The sequence below is a fragment of the Trachurus japonicus genome, chromosome 16 (assembly GCF_045865225.1).
Source record: "Trachurus japonicus isolate A0001 chromosome 16, Traja_1.0".
Taxonomy (NCBI): Eukaryota; Metazoa; Chordata; class Actinopteri; order Carangiformes; family Carangidae; genus Trachurus; species Trachurus japonicus.
This window is the reverse complement of record NC_140922.1, coordinates 32,519,568-32,544,373: the sequence shown is the minus strand read 5'-3', so window position 1 is coordinate 32,544,373 and position 24,806 is coordinate 32,519,568. Positions and strand designations below refer to the sequence as shown.

The 24,806-nt window shown below is 39.5% G+C and overlaps 1 protein-coding gene across 2 annotated transcripts; it reads right to left on the bottom strand.

Moving 5' to 3' along the window:
• Positions 1 to 968: 968 nt before the first annotated feature.
• Positions 969 to 24,705, bottom strand: snrnp48 (small nuclear ribonucleoprotein 48 (U11/U12)). Of its 2 annotated transcripts, XR_015037900.1 has the most exons (10): positions 24,469 to 24,705; positions 8,955 to 9,068; positions 7,377 to 7,437; positions 6,917 to 6,997; positions 5,439 to 5,621; positions 5,152 to 5,273; positions 3,898 to 3,998; positions 3,006 to 3,131; positions 1,561 to 1,943; positions 969 to 1,340 (listed from the first exon to the last, which is right to left on the bottom strand). XR_015037900.1 is itself a non-coding variant. In XM_085803091.1 (9 exons), exons 1-9 carry the CDS (start codon positions 24,604 to 24,606, stop codon positions 1,853 to 1,855), a joined length of 1,017 nt encoding a protein of 338 aa, XP_085659217.1. In that variant the 5' UTR covers positions 24,607 to 24,705; the 3' UTR covers positions 1,449 to 1,852. The 2 variants fall into 2 exon arrangements, 1 of the variants encoding a protein (XP_085659217.1); XM_085803091.1 differs by lacking the exon at positions 969 to 1,340 and having other exon boundaries at positions 1,449 to 1,943.
• Positions 24,706 to 24,806: the final 101 nt, after the last annotated feature.

Genomic DNA, 24,806 nt, shown 5'->3' with positions numbered 1-24,806 from the left:
AACCCCACTTAAAAAAAAAATGCTACTATCCCTTTAAACATGAAACGCTGTTTTTACAATATTTTGAATCAATATCAGTGTATTATTTTAGTTTCAGAGTGAAAAGGGGAAACAAAGCAGCAGCCTGCAAAAGAATGGGAAACCCAGGAGATTTGAGCTCTCAGATAACTTTGACCAAGGTGTCAGACAAGATATTTACTATTTACACACTGTGATAGTTTCAAAGGGGAGGATAGCTACTAACTATGCAGGGGGCCCAAACCTTTTCTGTCAGTTTGAAAATGTAAAAGATGAAAAAAAAATTTGTTTTAAAAATTGTTTAAAATGTAAAAGGGATGTGTCATCTGTAACTTTATGCCTTTTGGAGATCATTTAGTCTTCCACTTGCTGCCAAACTAACTTTTGCATGACACTGTATCTGTATCTGTATCTGTGCCTTTAAGAAAACCACTTTCCACATGACAGATCTGACCGCACAACGACAGACTGAAAACTTTACAATATGACTGAACTTTGATTTCAATGGTGAATGAGCGGTTTTTCTAGATGAGTAACAACTTTCATTTGGTTAAAATTCATTTCCGGAGTCGCTCTTTCGCTCTTGTTTTAATTGAAGTGGGATTCACGACCGGAAATGAAAACACATGTGTGAAACTGATGAGATTTCATTGAAGGGTCAGTGACGAATAAAAAAATGTTTGAAATAAATGAAAATATTTTAATAAAAATTGTTTTAAAAGCATTGGATTTGTTCAAATTGAACATTTTGTATTCATGTTGGTTTTATGAGATTTGAACCTTAACAAATTGAGACTGAAGCTCTGAAAATGTCAAATGGTGAAACCACAAAAGAATGATACATATTCAGTATTTTATCCACCTATAGTGGATTAAAGTGAATTTATAGAAGATAATACTTTCTTCTGAAAACATTAATTTGAAAATTGGTTGCTGTGTTTCTACTGTAAAGATGAATTTTAATGCATTTTTGCAGGACATATCCTAAAAACACCATTTATTTTCTAAATAAAGAGTCAAATTATGTCAAATTTGTCAAGAAACACAGTGTTGCTTTGGAAAAGTGAGTTACATTTATTCCACATTTGACTCAGAAGTCAGATTTTCATGAGATAACACCAGTGACACCACTTGACATTGGGTTGCATTACGTCACTAACCCTGAAAAGAATCCAGCTGATTCTCATGAAGTGGATTTCAAAGTGTCACGGCTTTTTTGTGGTTTTCTGCAGCTTCCACATTAAACAGTTCCCACGCTTTCTCTCCAGACTTCTCAAGGAGTTTCCAGGACACGTTTCCTCTAATTCAAGGACCCAGTTTTTCTGTGAACTCAGAGGCAACAGAGAAAACCTGCCTTTAACTGTCATGTCAAACTTTCATGGACATTTCTTCCCGTCATATCAAAGAAAGAACTTTCAAAAGGCAACACATGAATTTAAATTAACACCTTCTTTGTTTATTGTTTAAAGCTCCAAAACAAAATCTAGAAATCCATTGTTTTTTTCCTTCAGACAGTAGAGAGCCTGTGTGAACCAGAGTGACCTTTGACCCTGCCAGTTGTCACACTCATGTCTAAAAAATTCCAGCAATTTTGAGCCAATCAGACGGAGGCAGGACGAGTGTGTTCAGCAGTTTCATTGTAAGAAAAAAAAAAACAAAAACTACTAAATTGACGAACTCCACAGAATCTGAAGCACAAAGAGTCCAAAGTGTTGATACAGTTCCCAGTTCAGTTTCTGAAATCCCCCTCGGTTTAAATCTGAGGTTTATTGACCTGTGGAGGTCACGACGACCGACCACCTTTGACTTTTCTGTTGTTGCCGATCCAGAACTTTCACTTCTCCTTTTCCTTCTCCCTGTCGTCCTTCTTCTTCTTTTTCTTCTTCTTTCGGTCGTGGTGGTGCTCGCTGGGCGACCGGGAATCCCTGCCCGAGACAAATACAGAAACAAGAATTACTACCACGACATTTTTAGTCGATGAAAAAATGCCAGGGTTCGTAACTTGTCTTAAATGTCTGATGGAGGAACAGAGAGGTTATTTCTGTTTGACCTCTTTAACATCTCTCAACCCTACCTTTCCACCATCCAACCTGGATAGTATGTAGGCATCCATACAATGAGAGACTTATGCATTAAAGGCATATTTGTGTTCTTTACACTGTTACAGAGTAAATATAGACTATACCAGGAAGTAGTTTCTTTAGATATTTGCAAATAAGAGACTATTTAAGAACAGATCTCCCATATATTTTGGCTATGCCCAAAAATTACAACTTTTTAGGGTAATGTATGTATCTGAAATAGTTCAGGTATTTTTCCACCATGCCATGTCATTCAGCCTCCTGCTTACATGTTCTACTTTTACTCTTCAGATATTGTTTAATCTATCTTAGAAACGGTTCTACATTGTTTCCAAACGGTCAGCTTTAAATATATTTGAGAGGACTTCAGCTTTTCAAATTTTTCATAAATCATCAACAATTCCAACCATTTCATACAAAATCAGCCTCTCCTTCTTACACGTTCTACTTTTTAATCTATTCTCAGCTATGTCAGCATTGGTTATTCCGTTTTATTTACTTTCAGGTTAGCTGCAGATTTCAACTCTTCAAACTCTTCAATTTACACTTAAAACATTCAGGATTTCTACATTTTCTTCTACCCTTTTTTAAACATTCCTGCTGCTTTTACTACCTTTAGGAGACATTCATCTCTCAGCTTACAAGTTTTATGTTTCAGCTTTAGCATCAGCCTTTTCAACATTGCTTCAGCAGTTTCTTCTCTTAATTCAGCATTGTTTCAACAATTTCTTCAGCTCATTCAGCATTGCTTCAGTAACGGCGTTCAGCTTTCAGCATTCACCCGTATTTCCTTCAGGAAATGCATTCTCTAGTTTTTCCTAACTGCACATCTGTCTTTCTGGATGTACACTGCACACACACGTGTATTCTGTAATAACAACGCGCTCTAATAAAAACATTTGACACCTTTCTCTTTTCCTCTTCTTCTTCTTGCTCTCCTTGTCGTGGCTTCGCTCTCGGCTGCGGTGGCGTCTGCTGCTCTGTCCGTGACGAGACTCAGAGGACGGCGACCTCCGTTCGTCCACCCGACGCCTTAACCACCGAAAGAAAAAAAAATATCAAGACATTAAAGATCATTCATTTTCATTTCCTTAAAGGGATAGTTCAACATTTTGGCAAATTGGCCCATTGCCATAATCCCTATAGTCATAGCAGTAGGTTCGTTACCTTTAATTGTCGGTGCAAGCTGTTTTTAGAACGGCGGAGCAGAGCCGTGAGCTGCTCAGAGCTACGCTACGGAGGCTCATTATGGGATTTCTTGGTTTCCCTCATCAAACTCATCAAATACACAATCCAACAACTCCACAACGCTCTGGTGGACAAGTTGTGAGCTGCACATTCACCACGCTATGAGATAATAACACAACGTTACCACACAGAGTTGTTTTAGAGGGAAATTCATGCAAAACCGCTGATGCGCGTTGCCTTCAGGGACAGTTTTTCATCAAGCAGTCTCTGTATTTCCCTCTAAAACAACTCTGTCTGGTAACGTTGTGTTATTATCTCATAGCGTGGTGAATGTGCAGGTCACAACTTGTCCACGAAAGCGTTTTAGAGTTGTTGGATTGTGTATTTGATGAGTTTGGTGAGGGAAACCAAGAAATTCCTTTAGCCTCCATAGCGTAGCTCTCCGTTCTAAAAATAGCTTACACCAACAAATAGAGGTAACGAACCTACTGCTATGACTATAGCGATTGTGGCAATGGGCCAATTTGCCAAAATGTTGAACTATCCCTTTAAACATCAACGTGACAGGAAGCAGCTCGTCAGAGGTCAGAGGTCGGCGTGCGTCTCGTACCTGTGGGATGACGAGGGTTCAGGCCGAGCCGACTCCTCCTCGTCCTCTCTCCACTGTCTGGACAGCTCCTCCGAGTGGACGCTGATCACCTCTCTGATCACCTGCAGACAGGACCAATAATCAATTAATTCTTAATTCTTTAACTTTATTGAAACAGGAAACACTTTTCTGATTCAGGTTTTTTACAGTTACTCACAAAAGAACACAACCGATTCTCTGAGACAGACACACACCTGAGCTTTAAACTGACAGCATCTACTAAAATAAATCTGTCAGTGTATTTAATTCTACTTCATTTAACCTCTGGAGATCAGATCACATGTCTTCAAAGCGCCGTAAAAACAAAACTAGAGCACCTGGAGCGCTGCCGTCAACTTCACTCAAGAGTGTAGTCTTAAAACCCTCCACCAGTTTTTATTTGACTTTGATCGACCACATAGAACCGGAGATATGATCGTTTTAATCTGAGGGGGATGTGATGGAAGGAGCAGGCGCTGCATTTCTTTTCATATAGTCAGGAAAAAGTGTTTTTTTCAATTCAGATTTGATAATGTCTGTGTATGTTTGGGCTCCAGACTCACTGACCCTAAATGGAGGCATTCAGCCCCTAAAATTTGAGATAATGTAAGTAAATGTTTCATCTACTTGCATGTGTGCAACCAGTAAATTTTGCAGGCTTTTGGGTTGTCGTTTTTTTAACACTGGTGAAATGTGGAAGAGGGGACTCAACGAATCTGGAATCTGTCATTCCAGGTGTCAGGTCAATGTGTGTGAGGATTATGAATGAAAAGGAGGCGTGAACATCTTTGCAAGTTAATTTACAGTGTGTGCCCCTTAATTTCCTGTTTGCGCTCCTAATATGTGCCAATAGTAAAAAAAAAAAAAAGTTAGTCTGGTGCCATGAATATTTTGATAAAGTAGGTGAAAGTGAAAAAATAATAATCAGATCAGATAGATTTAGTTGTACTGGGAAAAAAAGGGGCATGTTAAGCTTTTTTTTTATGTGGTATATAAAGGCAAAATCTAAAGTATTCAACAACAAAAAAAGTAAGGCTCAGACCGCTAAAGGGTTAACTGGTCCTAAATGAGCAGCTGAAGTGTTTTGTGTCTGTGCTTAAATCTGTTTCAGGATGAAATGTAAAAAAAAAAAGCCTAAGAAAAGTGTGAGTGTGTTTCCTCCAACAGCTACGACATCAGTGCAGTGAAGTGATTCCTTCACAGTAACAACAAACAGAACATTTGTTGGTCGTTAACCTCGGTGTACGACTTCTTGGTGATGTGGACGTTCTTGGCTCGGTAGGACTGACGCCGCCGCTTGTAGTCCCTCATCTCCGCCATCAGCTCCAGGTGAGTCTTCGGTTCGTTCTGTTCATCGTCTGTTCACACAGGAAAGGAAACGTGCACATATTAAACCAGAGAAGTGAAGGAAAAAGTTATTTCTTTCTTGTTTTATTTCCAAGAGTTCCTCTGAAAGGATTTTTCATTCTGATGTTTGATGATGTTGGATTTATTTGACAGTTTCTAGGTCGTTAAACTCTCACTTTTCTGCAGTTTGGACACCAGATCTACGTAGAGATCTTCGTTGCTGGATGTTGCGCCGTCCTTCTGTTGGCCCATGACTCCGACCACGTGATCGTACAGAGCCAGTCGATCGGCCACGCTGAGGTCACACACGGCTCGCTTGTGGTTCTGAGGGACGTCGACGGGCTGGCCGGAGTACTGACCTGACGGGGAGGCAGAGAGGAATGAGTGCAGCTCCAAACAAACCAAACTCAAAGGGATAGTTCAACATTTTGGCACGATTGGGCCATTGCCATAATCCCTATAGTCATAGCAGTAGGTTTGTTAACAGAATAAATACAAATACAGAAGCTTCTAGCTGAAAAACTGTCCCTGAAGGCAACGCGCATCAGCGGTTTTGAATGAATTTTCCTCTAAAACAACTCTGTCTGGTAACGTTGTGTTATTATCTCATAGTGTGGTGAATGTGCAGGTCACAACTTGTCCACCAGAGCGTTGTGGAGTTGTTGGATTGTGTATTTGATGAGTTTGATGAGGGAAACCAAGAAATCCCATGAGCCTCCGTAGCGTAGCTCTGAGCAGCTCGCGGCTCTGCTCCGCCGTTCTAAAAATAGCTTGCATCGACAATTAAAGGTAACGAACCTACTGCTATGACTATAGGGATTATAGCAATGGGCCAATTTGCCAAAATGTTGAACTATCCCTTTAACCCAGACATCATATTTTATTAAATAAATTTCACATTTCAGTTTCTTAATCCAGTTTACAGATCAGAAGAAAAATAAAACAAAGATGTTCAACAGATTCCACAGTTCGTTTTAATTCAACAGCTTCCTGCTTTATTTCTGCTCAGAGCTAATGAGAGAGAACAGGAAGTGATTTTAACTGAAACCAATTTAGCGGAGGATTTCATGGAAACAGGAAGTTATGTACATCTATTTCTGCACACAGAGGGTAATTAATAATAATAAAAAAAACATGTTTATTAATGTTAACCGACAGGCATTCATTTATGGTCTGGACTTTCCCCCAACACGTAAAGGGAAAAGTGTGTGTGCATATGTCTGTGTGTGTGTGTGTGTGTGTGTGTGTGTGTGTGTGTGTGTGTATGCCACCCTGTCATTACAAAGGATATGACATTAAAGGATACTGCCTGAACCAGAGCAGCAGACCTGTCTAGAGCCCAGCGTCTCTAATACTCACCCCTGTCGCTGCAAACAGAACACATAAACACACACATACACACACACATTACACACACACATTACACAGGTGTATCAGCAGAGAGGAGGTATTACAACACCAAACAGCTGAGTGATGAGTTTATAGGTTTTTAGCAGAAGACACTGTAGCGCTCTACTGACACCTACTGGTCTGTTGATGCATCTGGAGTGAAGGAATCTAACTGTGTCTTTGCTTCTAATGTAAACTACTGCATCACGGTGACTGACACACACACATGTGTAGTAATCTGGTATAAAGCGATCTGAGCTGGTACCTTGCCAGAAGACTCCCTCCATCCTCATCAGCGGAGCAGCAGACCGGGCCTGGAGGATCACCTGGTGCTGGGTGGACTTGTCTGAAGCAACAAAAACAAACAAAAAGGGAAAATGAATAATAAAAACTAATTTACAGAACATACTGACTTTAAATATCTAAATTATGGCATTTTGAAAACACCTAATGTATCTAAAAGACATTCTGTTTAAATCTAAAATGAAAAAGACATTTTACTGAGCTCGTTTTACCTCTACTCACTCCTTTTCAAATATGCAACTTATTTGTTTGTGTATAGTTTGAATATTGTCTGTCATGTTGTATCTGGCACGTCCTTTGTTTTTGTTTTTTTTATACATTTGTGTCATGTACTTGCATATTAGAAATAAACACACTTCAAATCAAACTGAGCTTGTTGAATATGAGAGGATTTGTAATAACAGTGATCATTAATGACTCACCCATTGCAAAGCTTCTGACACTTGTGTTCTCATAACACACAGACGTATCGTACATGTTCGCCTGCAAAGAAAAAGACGAAAGCTTTAGGTTTTATTCATCTCTCTCCCTGCACTGTACAGATACAGGATTCTTTATTATCCCTGAAGGGCAACTACAGTTCATCACCATAGAGCCATTCATACGACATAAATTCATAAAAACAAACATACATAAAATAAAATAAAATCTGCACATATCATAAATACAGAAATACATTGCACCATAGATTACTTTTATTGCTCGGCTACTGTACTGTACTAATTTTCAATTCAATTAATTCAATTTTAATTTATTTTAAAGGGACAACGAGGAGTTTTGGAAAAGCGAAGCGTTTTCACACTACATTTATGAGCCTCTGCGCGCACCGTGAAATTCTTTGATAGATAGATAGATAGATAGATAGATAGATAGATAGATAGATAGATAGATAGATAGATAGATAGATAGATAGATAAGTTTATTGGTCACATGCAAAGCTAAAACCAAGGTTAAAAAACAGTGCAGTGAAATGCAAAAAAAACCAAGCTCTCAACTGTAACTAAAAAAATATACTGTATATCATACCTCACATACCCTCACTCTCTCTCACTCTCTCACACACACACACACACACACATTTATAATAAAACAATTGTAAAAACATCACTCTCAGTAATAAACTAAGATAAAAATAAATATAATAAATAAGGAAGCCCATAAGAGTCCTTAAAACCATGGCATGTTCATAAGCCTCACTGCCTGTGGGAAAAAGCTCTTTTTCAGCCTTTCGGTCCTGGCTTGGAGGGAGCGCAACCGTCTGCATGAGGGCAGCCACGCAAAGAGTCTGTTGTGGGGATGGTGAATGTCCTTCATTTGACCGGCGCAAGACAGACTCATGTTTTCATTCATCAAGAATTAAAGTCAGAGGTTGGAAGACGATCACATACCGTCGTAGTTCCCACCATAAACGGCGATTCGGCGGCGTGACTCGCCACGAAACCGAAAGTAAAGAAACGCTGGTCGGCTCGACCAGCATCTCCGCCACCACTAATAATAACAAAATAATAAATGAATAACGTAGATTCATCCACATTAATATGAGACTTTTTTATAACCAAATAGAAACTCCACGTTGTCCCTTTAAAGGGACAGTGTACAGTTCAAACATAAATGTTGCCATTTGATGCACTGTACCAGATTATAGTTTTAAGATAATTTGCATCTTCTGCATCTTCATCTAATTTGCTAATTTCAAGTTCAACTTTCTAGATGATGATCCATTTTGCCTTTTTGAGGACACGTACGTTTCTCTCAAATCTGTCATTTGCGTTCCAATAATTTTGGAGCAGATGTTTACAATTTTATTTAGACAATTCCCGTCCTTCATTGCCACCGAGCTGTTGAACCAGCAGATGGAAGAAAAAGTAAGGAGGCTCTCAATGTTGCACAAATACACAGGATGGGTTTAGAGACACCAAAAGAGTTGATCCACTGGGAGTCAAACACGATGCCCAAATATTTATAGTTTATAGTTCACAGTCTCAACATCCTCGTCGTACCTGCTCCTCGGCGGTGTATCCCATCCGTCTGAGGCTGCAGGAGGCTTTGTGTCTCTCCATGCTCCTCACTGGGACCATGTGGTTGGAGTCGTAGGGACACTGCTCCATGGCCTCCTGGGAAAACACCAGAGCAACAACAGCTGTACACTTTTGGTAACTGTGCACATTCAAACATATTTCTTTAAAAAAAATCAAGTTAAGACTAACATCCCTCTTCATACATGAAGTGATATTGTTTCTTTGTTCAACTGTTGAATGAATTGCTGCTACTATGACTGGGTAAAACCAGGATAGGATAGCATTCCCTGTAAGAACATGCATGTATGATATCTTAAACCTACAGACATGTAATGTTCATATCATCAGGTTTTCTGACAATATTTTAATTAATTTGTGTGTTGGGGTTTAAGAATCCAACATTACCACAACTGCCCCACTCTCCTCTAAGTGTTATTTAAAACATGAGTGGAGGAGAAAACTATTAAGCCACTAGAAATGTAAATGTATGACTTCAGAGTTAGCAGTGCTCACTGAGAACACATGCATAGATATCGTGGGGGTTAAGACACGTAAAGTAAAGTAAATGTAAGTAAAGTAATGTAACGTCAACACAGTTTTCTAATGTATGCTAACTGTTAGCATCGACGTTAACGTCAGAAAACCAGAGGTAGCCGGTTTAACGTAAACGGTTAACGTTAACCCTCTATTGCATGAAATATTACTAAGGCATGGTAAAAAATGTTTTGCATGTTTTTATTACTTAAAATTGTCTAAATAACAGAAATATAAAAAAAATATATATTTTTTTTTTAAAGGAGGGGGGGGGGGGGGGTCGTTGGTAAATTGTTATGGCAACAATATGCAATCGTGGAAAGTCCCATAAAATCATAATTTTTGAACAAAAACTAATTTTATTTAAAGCAACACTCAACAAATCCATCTCATACTCAACCAAAACTAACAAACAAACATTTATACAATTAAAACATTGTATAATTAGGGCCACGGGCAATCGCACCGGGCACTGGTCCCAACAGCTATGAATGCTGCAAGCATTCACACTATTGTTATTCAAATCTTTATACTTATTATTATTATTATTATTATTAGTGTGAATGCTGGAAGCATTCACACTATTGTTATTCAAATCTTTATACTTATTATTATTATTATTAGTGTGAATGCTGGAAGCATTCACACTATTGTTATTCAAATCTTTATACTTATTATTATTATTATTATTATTATTCTTACTTCTTCTTCCCTTTTTCAGCAGTTTTCTGCTCCTTCATACTTTGTGCTATTTCAACAATTCATATATCAAAACGTGCAGCTTTTTCTGGACAATTCTGCTATTATTTTACTCTTTTCAACTATTTATACTTTTTAAAATATTTAACTTTTTCTGCAATTTTTCTCCCATAGGAATACATTGAAACAGTCTTCAAACTCTTCAAATTTTCTGCTTCATTCAGCCTCTAATAGCTTCAGCATACTTTCAGCTACAGACTTCATTCAACTTTTAAACTGTTCACAAACCTTTCAACTATTCAGCTATATCTCAGCTTATTGATATCTTCAACAGTTTCAGATATATGTATAGTTTTAAAATCATTAAAATTTCTGACAAAATTCAGATTTAACATGAAAGTCAATGGGACGGAATGTTCGGACGTTGGCAGTTGGTAGAGTGACAGAGGGTCTAAAAATCCTCTCACATTTTTCTCTCTATCCTGCCAGCACGGCCACAGATTACACTCTACACACATAATTTCGGGCATGCTTGTAGACAAGCTCATCCTCGATCTCTTCATGTGCTCAAAAAACCAGAGAGACAAACACAATTTAAACTAAGAGCCTCCGAGTGCAGCCAGTTTCCTCTCTCCTCCCATTGACTCCCATTCAAAAGTAGGCGCTGATTTTCTAAACGTCCCAAAGTTTCCAACCTGCGACACAATCAACAATTTTTACTCTAGAAACACCAAAGTGACATGGACGCGTTCAGCAAGGTCTTATGGTTCGGAAAATGTAAACCTTTTGCTCGTACTAAGTACAGATTTGTCGTACATTAGATCTGTTTGAGGGTGTCACAGAGCAGTTAAAGCCTATGGTTAAAGCTGCCACCATGCTGTGGCATGGTCTGTCTGTCTGTCTCTCTATCTCTCTGTCTCTCTATCTCTCTCTCTATCTATCTATCTATCTATCTATCTATCTATCTATCTATCTATCTATCTATCTATCTATCTATCTATCTATCTATCTATCTTTCTATCTATCTATCTATCTATCTATCTATCTATCTATCTATCTATCTATCTATCTATCTGTGGGTGTGTGTCACCCTCTCTATCTGTCTCTCTCTCTTTGTCTGTCTGTCTGTCTGTCTGTCTGTCTGTCTGTCTGTCTGTCTGTCTATCTATCTATCTATCTCTCTCTTTCTCTCTCTCTGTGTCACCCTCTCTATTTGTCTCTCTCTCTTGTTCTCTCTGGGTCTGTCTGTCTGTCTGAAATGATATTATTCAATACTATATACTTCTAAATAATAATAATTATAATCCCTCCCTTCCTCCCTCTCTCTATCCTTCCCTCTCTCTCTTCTGTCTCCCTCCTTCCCTCTCTCCCTCCTTCCCTCTCTCCCTCCCTTCCTCCCTCTCTCTATCCTTCCCTCCCTCTCTCCCTCCCTCCCTCCCTCTCTCTCCCTCTCTCCTTCTCTCTAGATCTATCTATCTGTCTATTTATCTATCTGTCTGTCTATCTATCTACCTGTGTGTGTGTGTGTGTGTGTGTTTCACTCTCTGTCTCTCTTTCTCCCTCTGTCACCCTCTCTATCTGTCTCTCTCTCTCTCTTTGTCTATCTATCTATCTATCTATCTATCTATCTATCTATCTATCTATCTATCTATCTATCTATCTATCTAATTATTATTCTTACTTCTTCCGCTCTTTTTCAGGATCTAACTCCTCCTTCATACTTTGTGCTATTTCAACAATTCATATATCTATCACACACATTCTCTCTCAGTCTGTCAGTGTCTCACACACACACACACACACACACACACACACACAAATGGACACACACTAACTACCACACACACACACACACACACACACACACACACAAATGGACACACACTCACCATACACACACATCCAACACACACACACACACACACACACACACACACACACACACACACACACACACAAATGGACACACACTAACTACCACACACACACACACACACACATGGACACACACTCACACACAAATGGACACACACTCACCATACACACACACACTAACTACCACACACGCGCGCACACACACACACACACACACACACACACACACCCAACAAACATACAACCACTTACCAAACACATACACAATTTACACAATTACACACAAACAGACACACATGCACACAAAACAAACACACACACAAATGGACACACTAACCGCACACACTTTTCCTACAGTTGTCTGACTGTTTTGTATGTACCTCTCTATCTTCCTGTTGTAGTTAATGGACTCGTTGCTGTTAATTTTGTTCTTTAGCTATTTAAACTGAAAATACACATTTCCCCATTTTGGTCATGTTGAACACATTGTTTTACACGTATCCTAAACTACTGAGGCTCTTCTCAACCATTTCACACCATTAAACCCGCTGTTTACATGTTCTACTCCTCAGCTAATGCTCCATCTATATTCTTCAACAATGTTCTTCTGCTGTCAGTTTACAATGTATTTCAGTAGGCATTAACTTTTTTCCAAATTCAGGAATTTTTCAAACTCTTCTTTGACAATTCAAGTAATTTCCAGCCATTTCATACAAAGTCTCACATCTTCTACTTTTAAATATATTCTCAGCCATTGCTTCAGCTATGTTAGTGCTGGTTCATCAGTTGTCCTTCCTGTCAGGTTAGCTACAGATTTCATCTATTTAACCATTACATTTAAACATGCAGAATTTCAATGTTTTCTTCTCCCTTTAGTATTTCTACTGCTTTTTACCTTTCTACAAGTTATATGTTTAAGCTTTTTCCCTCCTAGGGATGAATAAAGTATTCCTCTACTCTCTACTATACTCCACTCTACTCTACTCTACTCTACTCTACTCTACTCTACTCTACTCTACTCTACTCTACTCTACTCTAGCATTAGTCTTTTCAACATTGCTTTAGCAGTTTCGTCAACTAATTTAGCATTGATTCAACAATTTCTTCAGCTCATTCAGCATTGCTTCAGCAACAGCGTTCAGCTGCTTTCAGCATTCACACGCATTTTCTGCAGGAAATGCTATCTTTTTCTAGTTCTTACTTCTTCTTCCCTTTTTCTGCGTTTAACTCCTTCTTCATACTTTGTGCTATTTCAACAATTCATATATCAAAACGTGCAGCTTTTTCAGGACATTTATGCTATTATTTTTCTCTTTCATACTATTTATACTTTTTAAAATATTTAACTTTTTGTGCAATTTTTTTCCCATAGGAAATACATTGAAACAGTCTTCAAACTCTTCAAATCTTCTGCTTCATTCAGCCTCTAATAGCTTCAGCATACTTTCAGCTACAGACTTCATTCAACTTTTAAACTGTTCACAAACCTTTCAACTATTCAGCTATATCTCAGCTTATTGATATCTTCAACAGTTTCAGATATATGTATAGTTTTAAAATCATTAAAATTTCTGACAAAATTCAGATTTAACATGAAAGTCAATGGGACGGAATGTTCGGACGTTGGCAGTTGGTAGAGTGACAGAGGGTCTAAAAATCCTCTCACATTTTTCTCTCTATCCTGTCAGCACGGCCACAGATTACACTCTACACACATAATTTCGGGCATGTTTGTAGACAAGCTCATCCTCGATCTCTTCATGTGCTCAAAAAACCAGAGAGACGAACACAATTTAAACTGGGAGCCTCCGAGTGCAGCCAGTTCCCCCTCTCCTCTCATTGACTCCCATTCAAAAGTAGGCGCTGATTTTCTAAACGTCCCAAAGTTTCCAACCTGCGACACAATCAACAATTTTTACTCTAGAAACACCAAAGTGACATGGACGCGTTCAGCAAGGTCTTATGGTTCGGAAAATGTAAACCTTTTGCTCGTACTAAGTACAGATTTGTCGTACATTAGATCTGTTTGAGGGTGTCACAGAGCAGTTAAAGCCTATGGTTAAAGCTGCCACCATGCTGTGGCATGGTCTGTCTGTCTGTCTGTCTGTCTGTCTGTCTGTCTGTCTGTCTGTCTGTCTGTCTGTCTGTCTGTCTGTCTGTCTGTCTGTCTGTCTGTCTGTCTGTCTGTCTGTCTGTCTGTCTGTCTGTCTGTCTCTCTCTCTCTCTCTCTCTCTCTCTCTCTCTCTCTCTCTCTCTCTCTCTATCTATCTATCTATCTATCTATCTATCTATCTATCTGTGGGTGTGTGTCACCCTCTCTATCTGTCTCTCTCTCTTTGTCTGTCTGTCTGTCTGTCTGTCTGTCTGTCTGTCTGTCTGTCTGTCTGTCTGTCTATCTATCTATCTATCTCTCTCTTTCTCTCTCTCTGTGTCACCCTCTCTATTTGTCTCTCTCTCTTGTTCTCTCTGGGTCTGTCTGTCTGTCTGAAATGATATTATTCAATACTATATACTTCTAAATAATAATAATTATAATCCCTCCCTTCCTCTCTCTCTCTATCCTTCCCTCTCTCCTTCCCTTCCTCCCTCTCTCTATCCTTCCCTCTCTCTCTTCTGTCTCCCTCCTTCCCTCTCTCCCTCCTTCCCTCTCTCCCTCCCTTCCTCCCTCTCTCTATCCTTCCCTCCCTCTCTCCCTCCCTCCCTCTCTCTCCCTCTCTCCTTCTCTCTAGATCTATCTATCTGTCTGTCTGTCTATTTATCTATCTGTCTGTCTATCTATCTACCTGTGTGTGTGTGTGTGTGTGTGTGTGTGTGTGTGTGTGTGTGTTTCACTCTCTGTCTCTCTTTCTCCCTCTGTCACCCTCTCTATCTGTCTCTCTCTCTCTCTTTGTCTGTCTATCTATCTATCTATCTATCTATCTATCTATCTATCTATCTATCTATCTATCTATCTATCTATCTATCTATCTATCTATCTAATTATTAGGGCCGCGGGCAATCGCACCGGGCACTGGTCCCAACAGCTATGAAATAGCTGCAGGGACCAGTGCCCGGGCGAAGCCCGGGCACTACTGTTATTGTGTGGATTTTTTCTTATTATTATTCTCCGTCCTCTTCCGGACGCTTTTTCGATTCGCTACTAGTCCTGCAACTCGAAGAGTTGCAGGACATATTATATATCAAAACGTGCGTCTTGATCGGGATCGGTGTGCTATTACTTTTCTCAACAGTTTACGAATTTTTCGCGACGTAGTCGCGAAAAACTGCGCAAAAATTTTGCATGTAAGTCAATGGGACGGGCGGAAAAAAAAGAGCGAAAAAGACCAATCATTGGAGTTTAACAAACGTCTACTGCTCAGGCATACTTTCACCTAGAGACTCCATTTAAACTTTAAACAGTAGACACAAGTCTTGTGTATTGTCGTATTACTCCACGTTTTGATAGGTCATATAGTTTTTGATCAATCCCTGATCAATGACCATGATCATTTTTGGAGAAATTATGAGTTTATAATGGGTGTGTATTGCATGGAATGTTCGTGTCAGAGTGCGTGACATCATCGGTTAGAGTGGGAGAGAGTGAAGAAACATTCTGTATTTTTTCTGGATAAACTGTCAGCACGGCCACAATTTACACTCTACAGACATAATTTTTTCAGAATTTGTAAGACAAACTTGTTATCTCTCATGTCATGTGCTCAAAATATCAGAGAGACTTACAGAACTTACAGAATCAGCCTCTGAGTGCGGCCACGTCTGTCTCTGCTCCTCATTGAGTCCAATACAAATATTTTCTGAGAGGAGCAGAACGGCCTGATGTTTTAAAACTGCCAGCGTCGCCAAAATATTTACTGTAGAAACACCAAATCGTACCGAAATTTTCAGTAAGTCCTTAGAGCAACTTTGATCTGTGTTTTGTTCTGATAGGAGTTACCGTTTTCTCATGCTAAGCCTAAATGTGAGACCGGTTTAGAGGCAGAAAATGGCTCTTTTTCTCCACGTTTCTGTCTGCCTCAGCCTGCGGGGGCCCCTATCGCCGTGGTAACCTCTTTGATCCTCAGGCCAGAGCTCGTTAACTTCATAAACAATCCACCTGGCGCTCGTTTAAATGTTTATAAACACAGACACAGCTAAATCAGACTGACACAGGATGCAGCTACTAACTAACTATGTGTCAAGTCAGTCACACACACACACACACACACACACACACACACACACACACACACACACACAGGTAACCTAATGTGGTTACAGCTCCTCCATATCAGTGCTTATAGAAAGATGATCATGTGTCTGTCTGATCAGCTCTGTCTTGACCTTAAGATCGTGGGTTTGATTCCCATGTTGACAGAGATGGCACAACCCGCAGTAGCTCCCGTGGCCCATTCAAAATTTCCCGAGAGGAAATTTTCTAGTTATTCTTACTTCTTCCGCTCTTTTTCAGGATCTAACTCCTCCTTCATACTTTGTGCTATTTCAACAATTCATATATCTATCACACACATTCTCTCTCAGTCTGTCAGTGTCTCACACACACACACACACACACACACACACACACACACACACACAAATGGACACACACTAACTACCACACACACACACACACACACACACACACACACACACACACACAAATGGACACACACTCACCATACACACACATCCAACACACACACACACACACACACACACACACACACACACATGGACACACACTCACACACAAATGGACACACACTCACCATACACACACACACTAACTACCACACACACACACACACACACACACATGGACACACACTCACACACAAATGGACACACACTCACCATACACACACACACTAACTACCACACACGCGCGCACACACACACACACACACCCAACAAACATACAACCACTTACCAAACACATACACAATTTACACAATTACACACAAACAGACACACATGCACACAAAACAAACACACACACAAATGGACACACTAACCGCACACACTTTTCCTACAGTTGTCTGACTGTTTTGTATGTACCTCTCTATCTTCCTGTTGTAGTTAATGGACTCGTTGCTGTTAATTTTGTTCTTTAGCTATTTAAACTGAAAATACACATTTCCCCATTTTGGTCATGTTGAACACATTGTTTTACACGTATCCTAAACTACTGAGGCTCTTCTCAACCATTTCACACCATTAAACCCGCTGTTTACATGTTCTACTCCTCAGCTAATGCTCCATCTATATTCTTCAACAATGTTCTTCTGCTGTCAGTTTACAATGTATTTCAGTAGGCATTAACTTTTTTCCTAATTCAGGAATTTTTCAAACTCTTCTTTGACAATTCAAGTAATTTCCAGCCATTTCATACAAAGTCTCACATCTTCTACTTTTAAATATATTCTCAGCCATTGCTTCAGCTATGTTAGTGCTGGTTCATCAGTTGTCCTTCCTGTCAGGTTAGCTACAGATTTCATCTATTTAACCATTACATTTAAACATGCAGAATTTCAATGTTTTCTTCTCCCTTTAGTATTTCTACTGCTTTTTACCTTTCTACAAGTTATATGTTTAAGCTTTTTCCCTCCTAGGGATGAATAAAGTATTCCTCTACTCTCTACTATACTCTACTCTACTCTACTCTACTCTACTCTACTCTACTCTACTCTACTCTAATCTACTCTACTCTACTCTACTCTACTCTAGCATTAGTCTTTTCAACATTGCTTTAGCAGTTTCGTCAACTAATTTAGCATTGATTCAACAATTTCTTCAGCTCATTCAGCATTGCTTCAGCAACAGCGTTCAGCTGCTTTCAGCATTCACACGCATTTTCTGCAGGAAATGCTTTCTTTTTCTAGTTATTATTCTTACTTCTTCTTCCCTTTTTCTGTGTTTAACTACTTCTTCATACTTTGTGCTATTTCAACAATTCATATATCAAAACGTGCAGCTTTTTCAGGACATTTATGCTATGTCTTTTCTCTTTCATACTATTTATACTTTTTAAAATATTTAACTTTTTCTGCAATTTTTCTCTCATAGGAAATGAATTGAAACAGTCTTCAAACTCTTCAAATCTTCTGCTTCATTCAGCCTCTAATACCTTCAGCATACTTTCAGCTACAGACTTCATTCAACTTTTAAACTGTTCACAAACCTTTCAACTATTCAGCTGTATCTCAGCTTATTGATATCTTCAACAGTTTCAGATATATGTATAGTTTTAAAATCATTAAAATTTCTGACAAAATTCAGATTTAACATGAAAGTCAATGGGACGGAATGTTCGGACGTTGGCAGTTGGCAGAGTGACAGAGGGTCTAAAAATCCTCTCACATTTTTCTCTCTATCCTGTCAGTACGGCCACAGATTACACTTTACACACATAATTTCGGGCATGCTTGTAGACAAGCTCATCCTTGATCTCTTCATGTGCTCAAAAAACCAGAGAGACGAACACAATTTAAACTGGGAGCCTCTGAGTGCAGCCATTTCCCTCTCTCCTCTCATTGACTCCCATTCAAAAGTAGGCGCTGATTTTCTAAACGTCCCAAAGTTTCCAACCTGCGACACAATCAACAATTTTTACTCTAGAAACACCAAAGTGACACGGACGCGTTCAGCAAGGTCTTATGGTTCGGAAAATGTAAACCTTTTGCTTGTACTAAGTACAGATTTGTCGTACATTAGATCTGTTTGAGGGTGTCACAGAGCAGTTAAAGCCTATGGTTAAAGCTGCCACCATACCTTAAAGCCACCAGCCAACAGTTACATGGTAACCTCAACATGGCAACCTCACCATGGTAACCTCACCATGGCAACGTCACCATGGCAACGCACACACATTCTCTCTGTCTGACTGTCTGTCGGTCATACACACACACACACACACACACAAATGGACACACACTAACTACCACACACACACACACACACACATCCAACACACACACACACACACACACACACACACACACACACATACACAAATGGACACACACACACACACACACACAAATGGACACACACTCACCATACACACACATCCAACACACACACACACACACACACAAATGGACACACACTCACCATGCATACACATCCAACACACACACACAAATGGACACACACTAACTACTACAAACACACACACACACACACACACACCATACACACACACACACACACACAAATGGAGACACACACACAAATGGACACACACTAACTACCACACACACACAAACACACACACCTACACACACACACACACACACACACACACCCAACAAACATACAACCACTTACCAAACACATACACAATTTACACAATTACACACAAACAGACACACATGCACACACAACAAACACACACACAAATGGACACACACTAACCATACACAAACAGACACACACGTCCAACACACACACATTTCATACAGTTGTCAGGTCAGAACTTTATGTATATCTTCCTCACACACACACACACACACACACACACACACACACACACACACACACAACACACACACACACACACACACACACACACACACACACACACACACACACACACACACACACACACACACACACACACACACACACACACACACACACACACACACACACACACACTTTTCCTACAGTTGTCTGACTGTTTTGTGTACCTCTCTATCTTCCTGTTGTAGTTAATGGACTCGTTGCTGTTAATTTTGTTCTTTAGCTATTTAAACTGAAAATACACATTTCCCCATTTTGGTCATGTTGAACACATTGTTTTACACGTATCCTAAACTACTGAGGCTCTTCTCAACCATTTCACACCATTAAACCCGCTGTTTACATGTTCTACTCCTCAGCTAATGCTCGATCTATATTCTTCAACAATGTTCTTCTGCTGTCAGTTTACAATGTATTTCAGTAGGCATTAACTTTTTTCCTAATTCAGGAATTTTTCAAACTCTTCTTTGACAATTCAAGTAATTTCCAGCCATTTCATACAAAGTCTCACATCTTCTACTTTTAAATATATTCTCAGCCATTGCTTCGGCTATGTTAATGCTGGTTCATCAGTTGTCCTTTCTGTCAGGTTAGCTGCAGATTTCAACTATTTAACCATTACATTTAAACATGCAGAATTTCAATGTTTTCTTCTCCCTTTAGCATTTCTACTGCTTTTTACCTTTAAAAAGGCATTCATCTCACACTACAAGTTATATGTTTCAGCTTTTTCCCTCCTAGGGATGAATAAAGTATTCCTCTACTCTCTACTCTACTCTACTCTAGCATTAGTCTTTTCAACATTGCTTTAGCAGTTTCGTCAACTAATTTAGCATTGATTCAACAATTTCTTCAGCTCATTCAGCATTGCTTCAGCAATAGCGTTCAGCTGCTTTCAGCATTCACACGCATTTTCTGCAGGAAATGCTATCTTTTTCTAGTTATTATTAGTGTGACTGCTGAAGCAGTCACACTATTGTTCTTCTGTTTGGCCATTTTCTTCCGCCTTTTTACGGTCTTCTTCTAGTCCTTCATACTTTGTGCTATTTCAACAATTCATATATCAAAACGTGCAGCTTTTTTTGAACTTTATCGGCATTACTTTTCTCTTTTTAACTATTTATACTTTTTAAAATATTTAACTTTTTCACAAAAAATCTCACATTCATCAAAGTCTCAACCTCTCTTCTTCACAACTCCACTGTAGTGTAGGGGGTAGGGTGGCCGTTTGCCAACCCTAAGGTCACTGGTTCGAATCCAAGGGAAGAACTCTTGTTATGTTATGTTGAATTCTGCTCTCCTCCCCCGCCTTCAATTGGTTACAGGTGTTTGTTATCTCCTTGATTACTCATACCAGTTTGCAGCACATCATCACATTACAATGAATGACAACAGTCTTGAAAGCAGTGTGCTCTCTGTAGCCGAGTGGCAGAGTAAAGGTTTAGTGATCATATGGTCATGGGTTCGATTCCTGCCTCAGTCTTTTCACTTCATTGCTTGACTTTTGATTCCAATTATTCAGCTGTCATTGGACAGTCTTTGATTCCTCATAGTATAAAGCTCATTGTAACTCAGGTTCTCTGTGGCCATATGGTTAGTGCTCAGCCTGAAATTCACAGACATTTTCATTCTAAGTCATTCAAGCTTGACTCTCAAGCTTTCTTGATGTTGACAGTGTGCAGATCATTAACAGACAACAGTCTCTGCAACTGTGTGTGCACTGTGGCCTAGAGGCAGAGTGGAAGTCTAATGACCATGAGGATGTGGGTTCGATTCTGACCTTGGTCAAACATTTATGGTGATCACAGCTTGCACTATTTGCTAATTCTGCAACAGCGTTCAGTTGCTATCAGCAGTCACACCATTTCCATTCTTGGAAATGCTTTTTCTAGTTAGTGTGACTGCTGAAGCAGTCACACTATTGTTCTTCTGTTTGGCCATTTTCTTCCGCCTTTTTACGGTCTTCTTCTAGTCCTTCATACTTTGTGCTATTTCAACAATTCATATATCAAAACGTGCAGCTTTTTTTGAACTTTATCGGCATTACTTTTCTCTTTTTAACTATTTATACTTTTTCAAATATTTAACTTTTTCACAAAAAATCTCACATTCATCAAAGTCTCAACCTCTCTTCTTCACAACTCCACTGTAGTGTAGGGGGTAGGGTAACTGGTTGCCAACCCTAAGGTCACTGGTTCGAATCCAAGGGAAGAATTCTTGTTGTTGAATTCTGCTCTCCTCCCCCGCCTTCAATTGGTTACAGGTGTTTGTTATCTCCTTGATTACTCGTACCAGTTTGCAGCACATCATCACATTACAATGAATGACAACAGTCTTGAAAGCAGTGTGCTCTCTGTAGCCGAGTGGCAGAGTAAAGGTTTAGTGATCATATGGTCATGGGTTCGATTCCTGCCTCAGTCTTTTCACTTCATTGCTTGACTTTTGATTCCAATTATTCAGCTGTCATTGGACAGTCTTTGATTCCTCATAGTATAAAGCTCATTGTAACTCAGGTTCTCTGTGGCCATATGGTTAGTGCTCAGCCTGAAATTCACAGACATTTTCATTCTAAGTCATTCAAGCTTGACTCTCAAGCTTTCTTGATGTTGACAGTGTGCAGATCATCAACAGACAACAGTCTCTGCAACTGTGTGTGCACTGTGGCCTAGAGGCAGAGTGGAAGTCTAATGACCATGAGGATGTGGGTTCGATTCCGACCTTGGTCAAACATTTGTATGGTGATCACTGCTTGCACTATTTGCTAATTCTGCAACAGCGTTCAGTTGCTGTCAGCAGTCACACCATTTCCATTCTTGGAAATGCTTTTTCTAGTTATTTTTCCACTTCCGGACGATTTTCGATTCGCTACTAGTCCTGCAACTCGAAGAGTTGCAGGACAAATTATATATCAAAACGTGCGGTTTGATCGGGATCGGGGTGCTATTACTTTTCTCAACTGTTTACGAATTTTTCGCGACGTAGTCGCGAAAAACTGCGCAAAAATTTTGCATGTAAGTCAATGGGACGGGCGAAAAAAAAAAGAGCGAAAAAGACCAATCATTGGAGTTTAACAAAAGTCTACTGCTCAGGCATACTTTCACCTAGAGACTCCATTTAAACTTTAAACAGTAGACACAAGTCTTGTGTATTGTCGTATTACTCCACGTTTTGATAGGTCATATAGTTTTTGATCAATCCCTGATCAATGACCATGATCATTTTTGGAGAAATTATGAGTTTATAATGGGTGTGTATTGCATGGAATGTTCGTGTCAGAGTGCGTGACATCATCGGTTAGAGTGGGAGAGAGTGAAGAAACATTCTGTATTTTTTCTGGATAAATTGCCACCACGGCCACAATTTACACTCTACAGACATAATTTTTTCAGAATTTGTAAGACAAACTTGTTATCTCTCATGTCATGTGCTCAAAATATCAGAGAGACTTACAGAACTTACAGAATCAGCCTCTGAGTGCGGCCACGTCTGTCCCTGCTCCTCATTGAGTCCAATACAAATATTTTCTGAGAGGAGCAGAACGGCCTGATGTTTTAAAACTGCCAGCGTCGCCAAAATATTTACTGTAGAAACACCAAATCGTACCGAAATTTTCAGTAAGTCCTTAGAGCAACATTGATCTGTGTTTTGTTCTGATAGGAGTTACCGTTTTGTCATGCTAAGCCTAATTGTGAGGCCGGTTTAGAGGCAGAAAATGGCTGTTTTTCTCCACGTTTCTGTCTGTCTCAGCCTGCGGGGGCCCCTATCGCCGTGGTAACCTCTTTGATCCTCAGGCCAGGGCTCGTTAACTTCATAAACAATCCACCTGGCGCTCGTTTAAATGTTTATAAACACAGACACAGCTAAATCAGACTGACACTGCTGCTGGATGCAGCTACTAACTAACTATGTGTCAAGTCAGTCACACACACACACACACACAGACTCTAGAGCCAGCTTCATGTGATTACAGTTACACACACACACACACACACACACACACACACACACACACACACAGGTAACCTAATGTGGTTACAGCTCCTCCATATCAGTGCTTATAGAAAGATGATCATGTGTCTGTCTGATCAGCTCTGTCTTGACCTTAAGATCGTGGGTTTGATTCCCATGTTGACAGAGATGGCACAACCCGCAGTAGCTCCCGTGGCCCATTCAAAATTTCCCGAGAGGAAATTTTCTAGTTTCAACAGTTATCTAAAATATCTGAGAACCTGAAACCCGTCTCAATGAAGTACATTGGATCACTAATTTTATTTCATTTCATTCAGTTATCTAGAAGATATAAGTGCAAGTCCATTTAGATAATATGTTACAAAATACCTTTAATCACAAAATATAAAGAAATATATTGTTTTTACCTTTAAAATATAAGAAAAGGTTGTAAACATAGTCTCAGGGTAGGTTCATGCTATGTAAGTCAATGGGACTCCATTGCGTTGAATGCACCAGGAATTTTCCATATTTGCATACTGTTGCCATATGGCAACAAATGTATTTTAGCATATTACAAAAATACTATTACATCAAAACTGAATGTTAAAAAAAATAAAGTTTACTTTCCCCAGATAGTGATTTCAATTTTTTATTTGATGAAAATTTTCCAAAATTCTGAATAAAAGACAGTCTTCGGGAGCCCCACACAGTGATGTTTACATGGCAAATGTCCATGAGCAAAAGGGACTGGCAAACAGGATATCTTGGAGGGTTAACGCTCCTTTAACGTTACATTTCAGCGAAAAGTTAAGCAACAACCTTCCTCAAAATTACAGTCGTTATAATTAATATTAGTTTATCTTTCAAATGGTTGACTCTTATTTATATTATCCCGAGCGAGGCTACATGCTAAGCTAACGGTAGTTAACGTTACCTGCTTGTAGTCGGGCGACCATCCCAGCGTTTCAATGATCTCGTTCAACTGTTTCCTGCAGTTTTCCGTGAACTCTGTCAACTCCTTCAAAAACTCCACACGACCCTCGGTTGTAATTGGAGGCGTAGTGTCCTCCATTGTTTTTCTAAAGCGAAAACGACGAAGATTTTAGCCCCAAATCATCTGTGGTTTGTTTTCCCGACTCCATTCACTGCGCGAGATGATGACGTATGCCCAGGCGTCGGCGGTAGAACGGAAGCGATGCATGCTGGGAGTTGAAGTTCACTACTTAATTTTTTGTTTTACCTTCTTTCGATTATATTATATTATATTATATT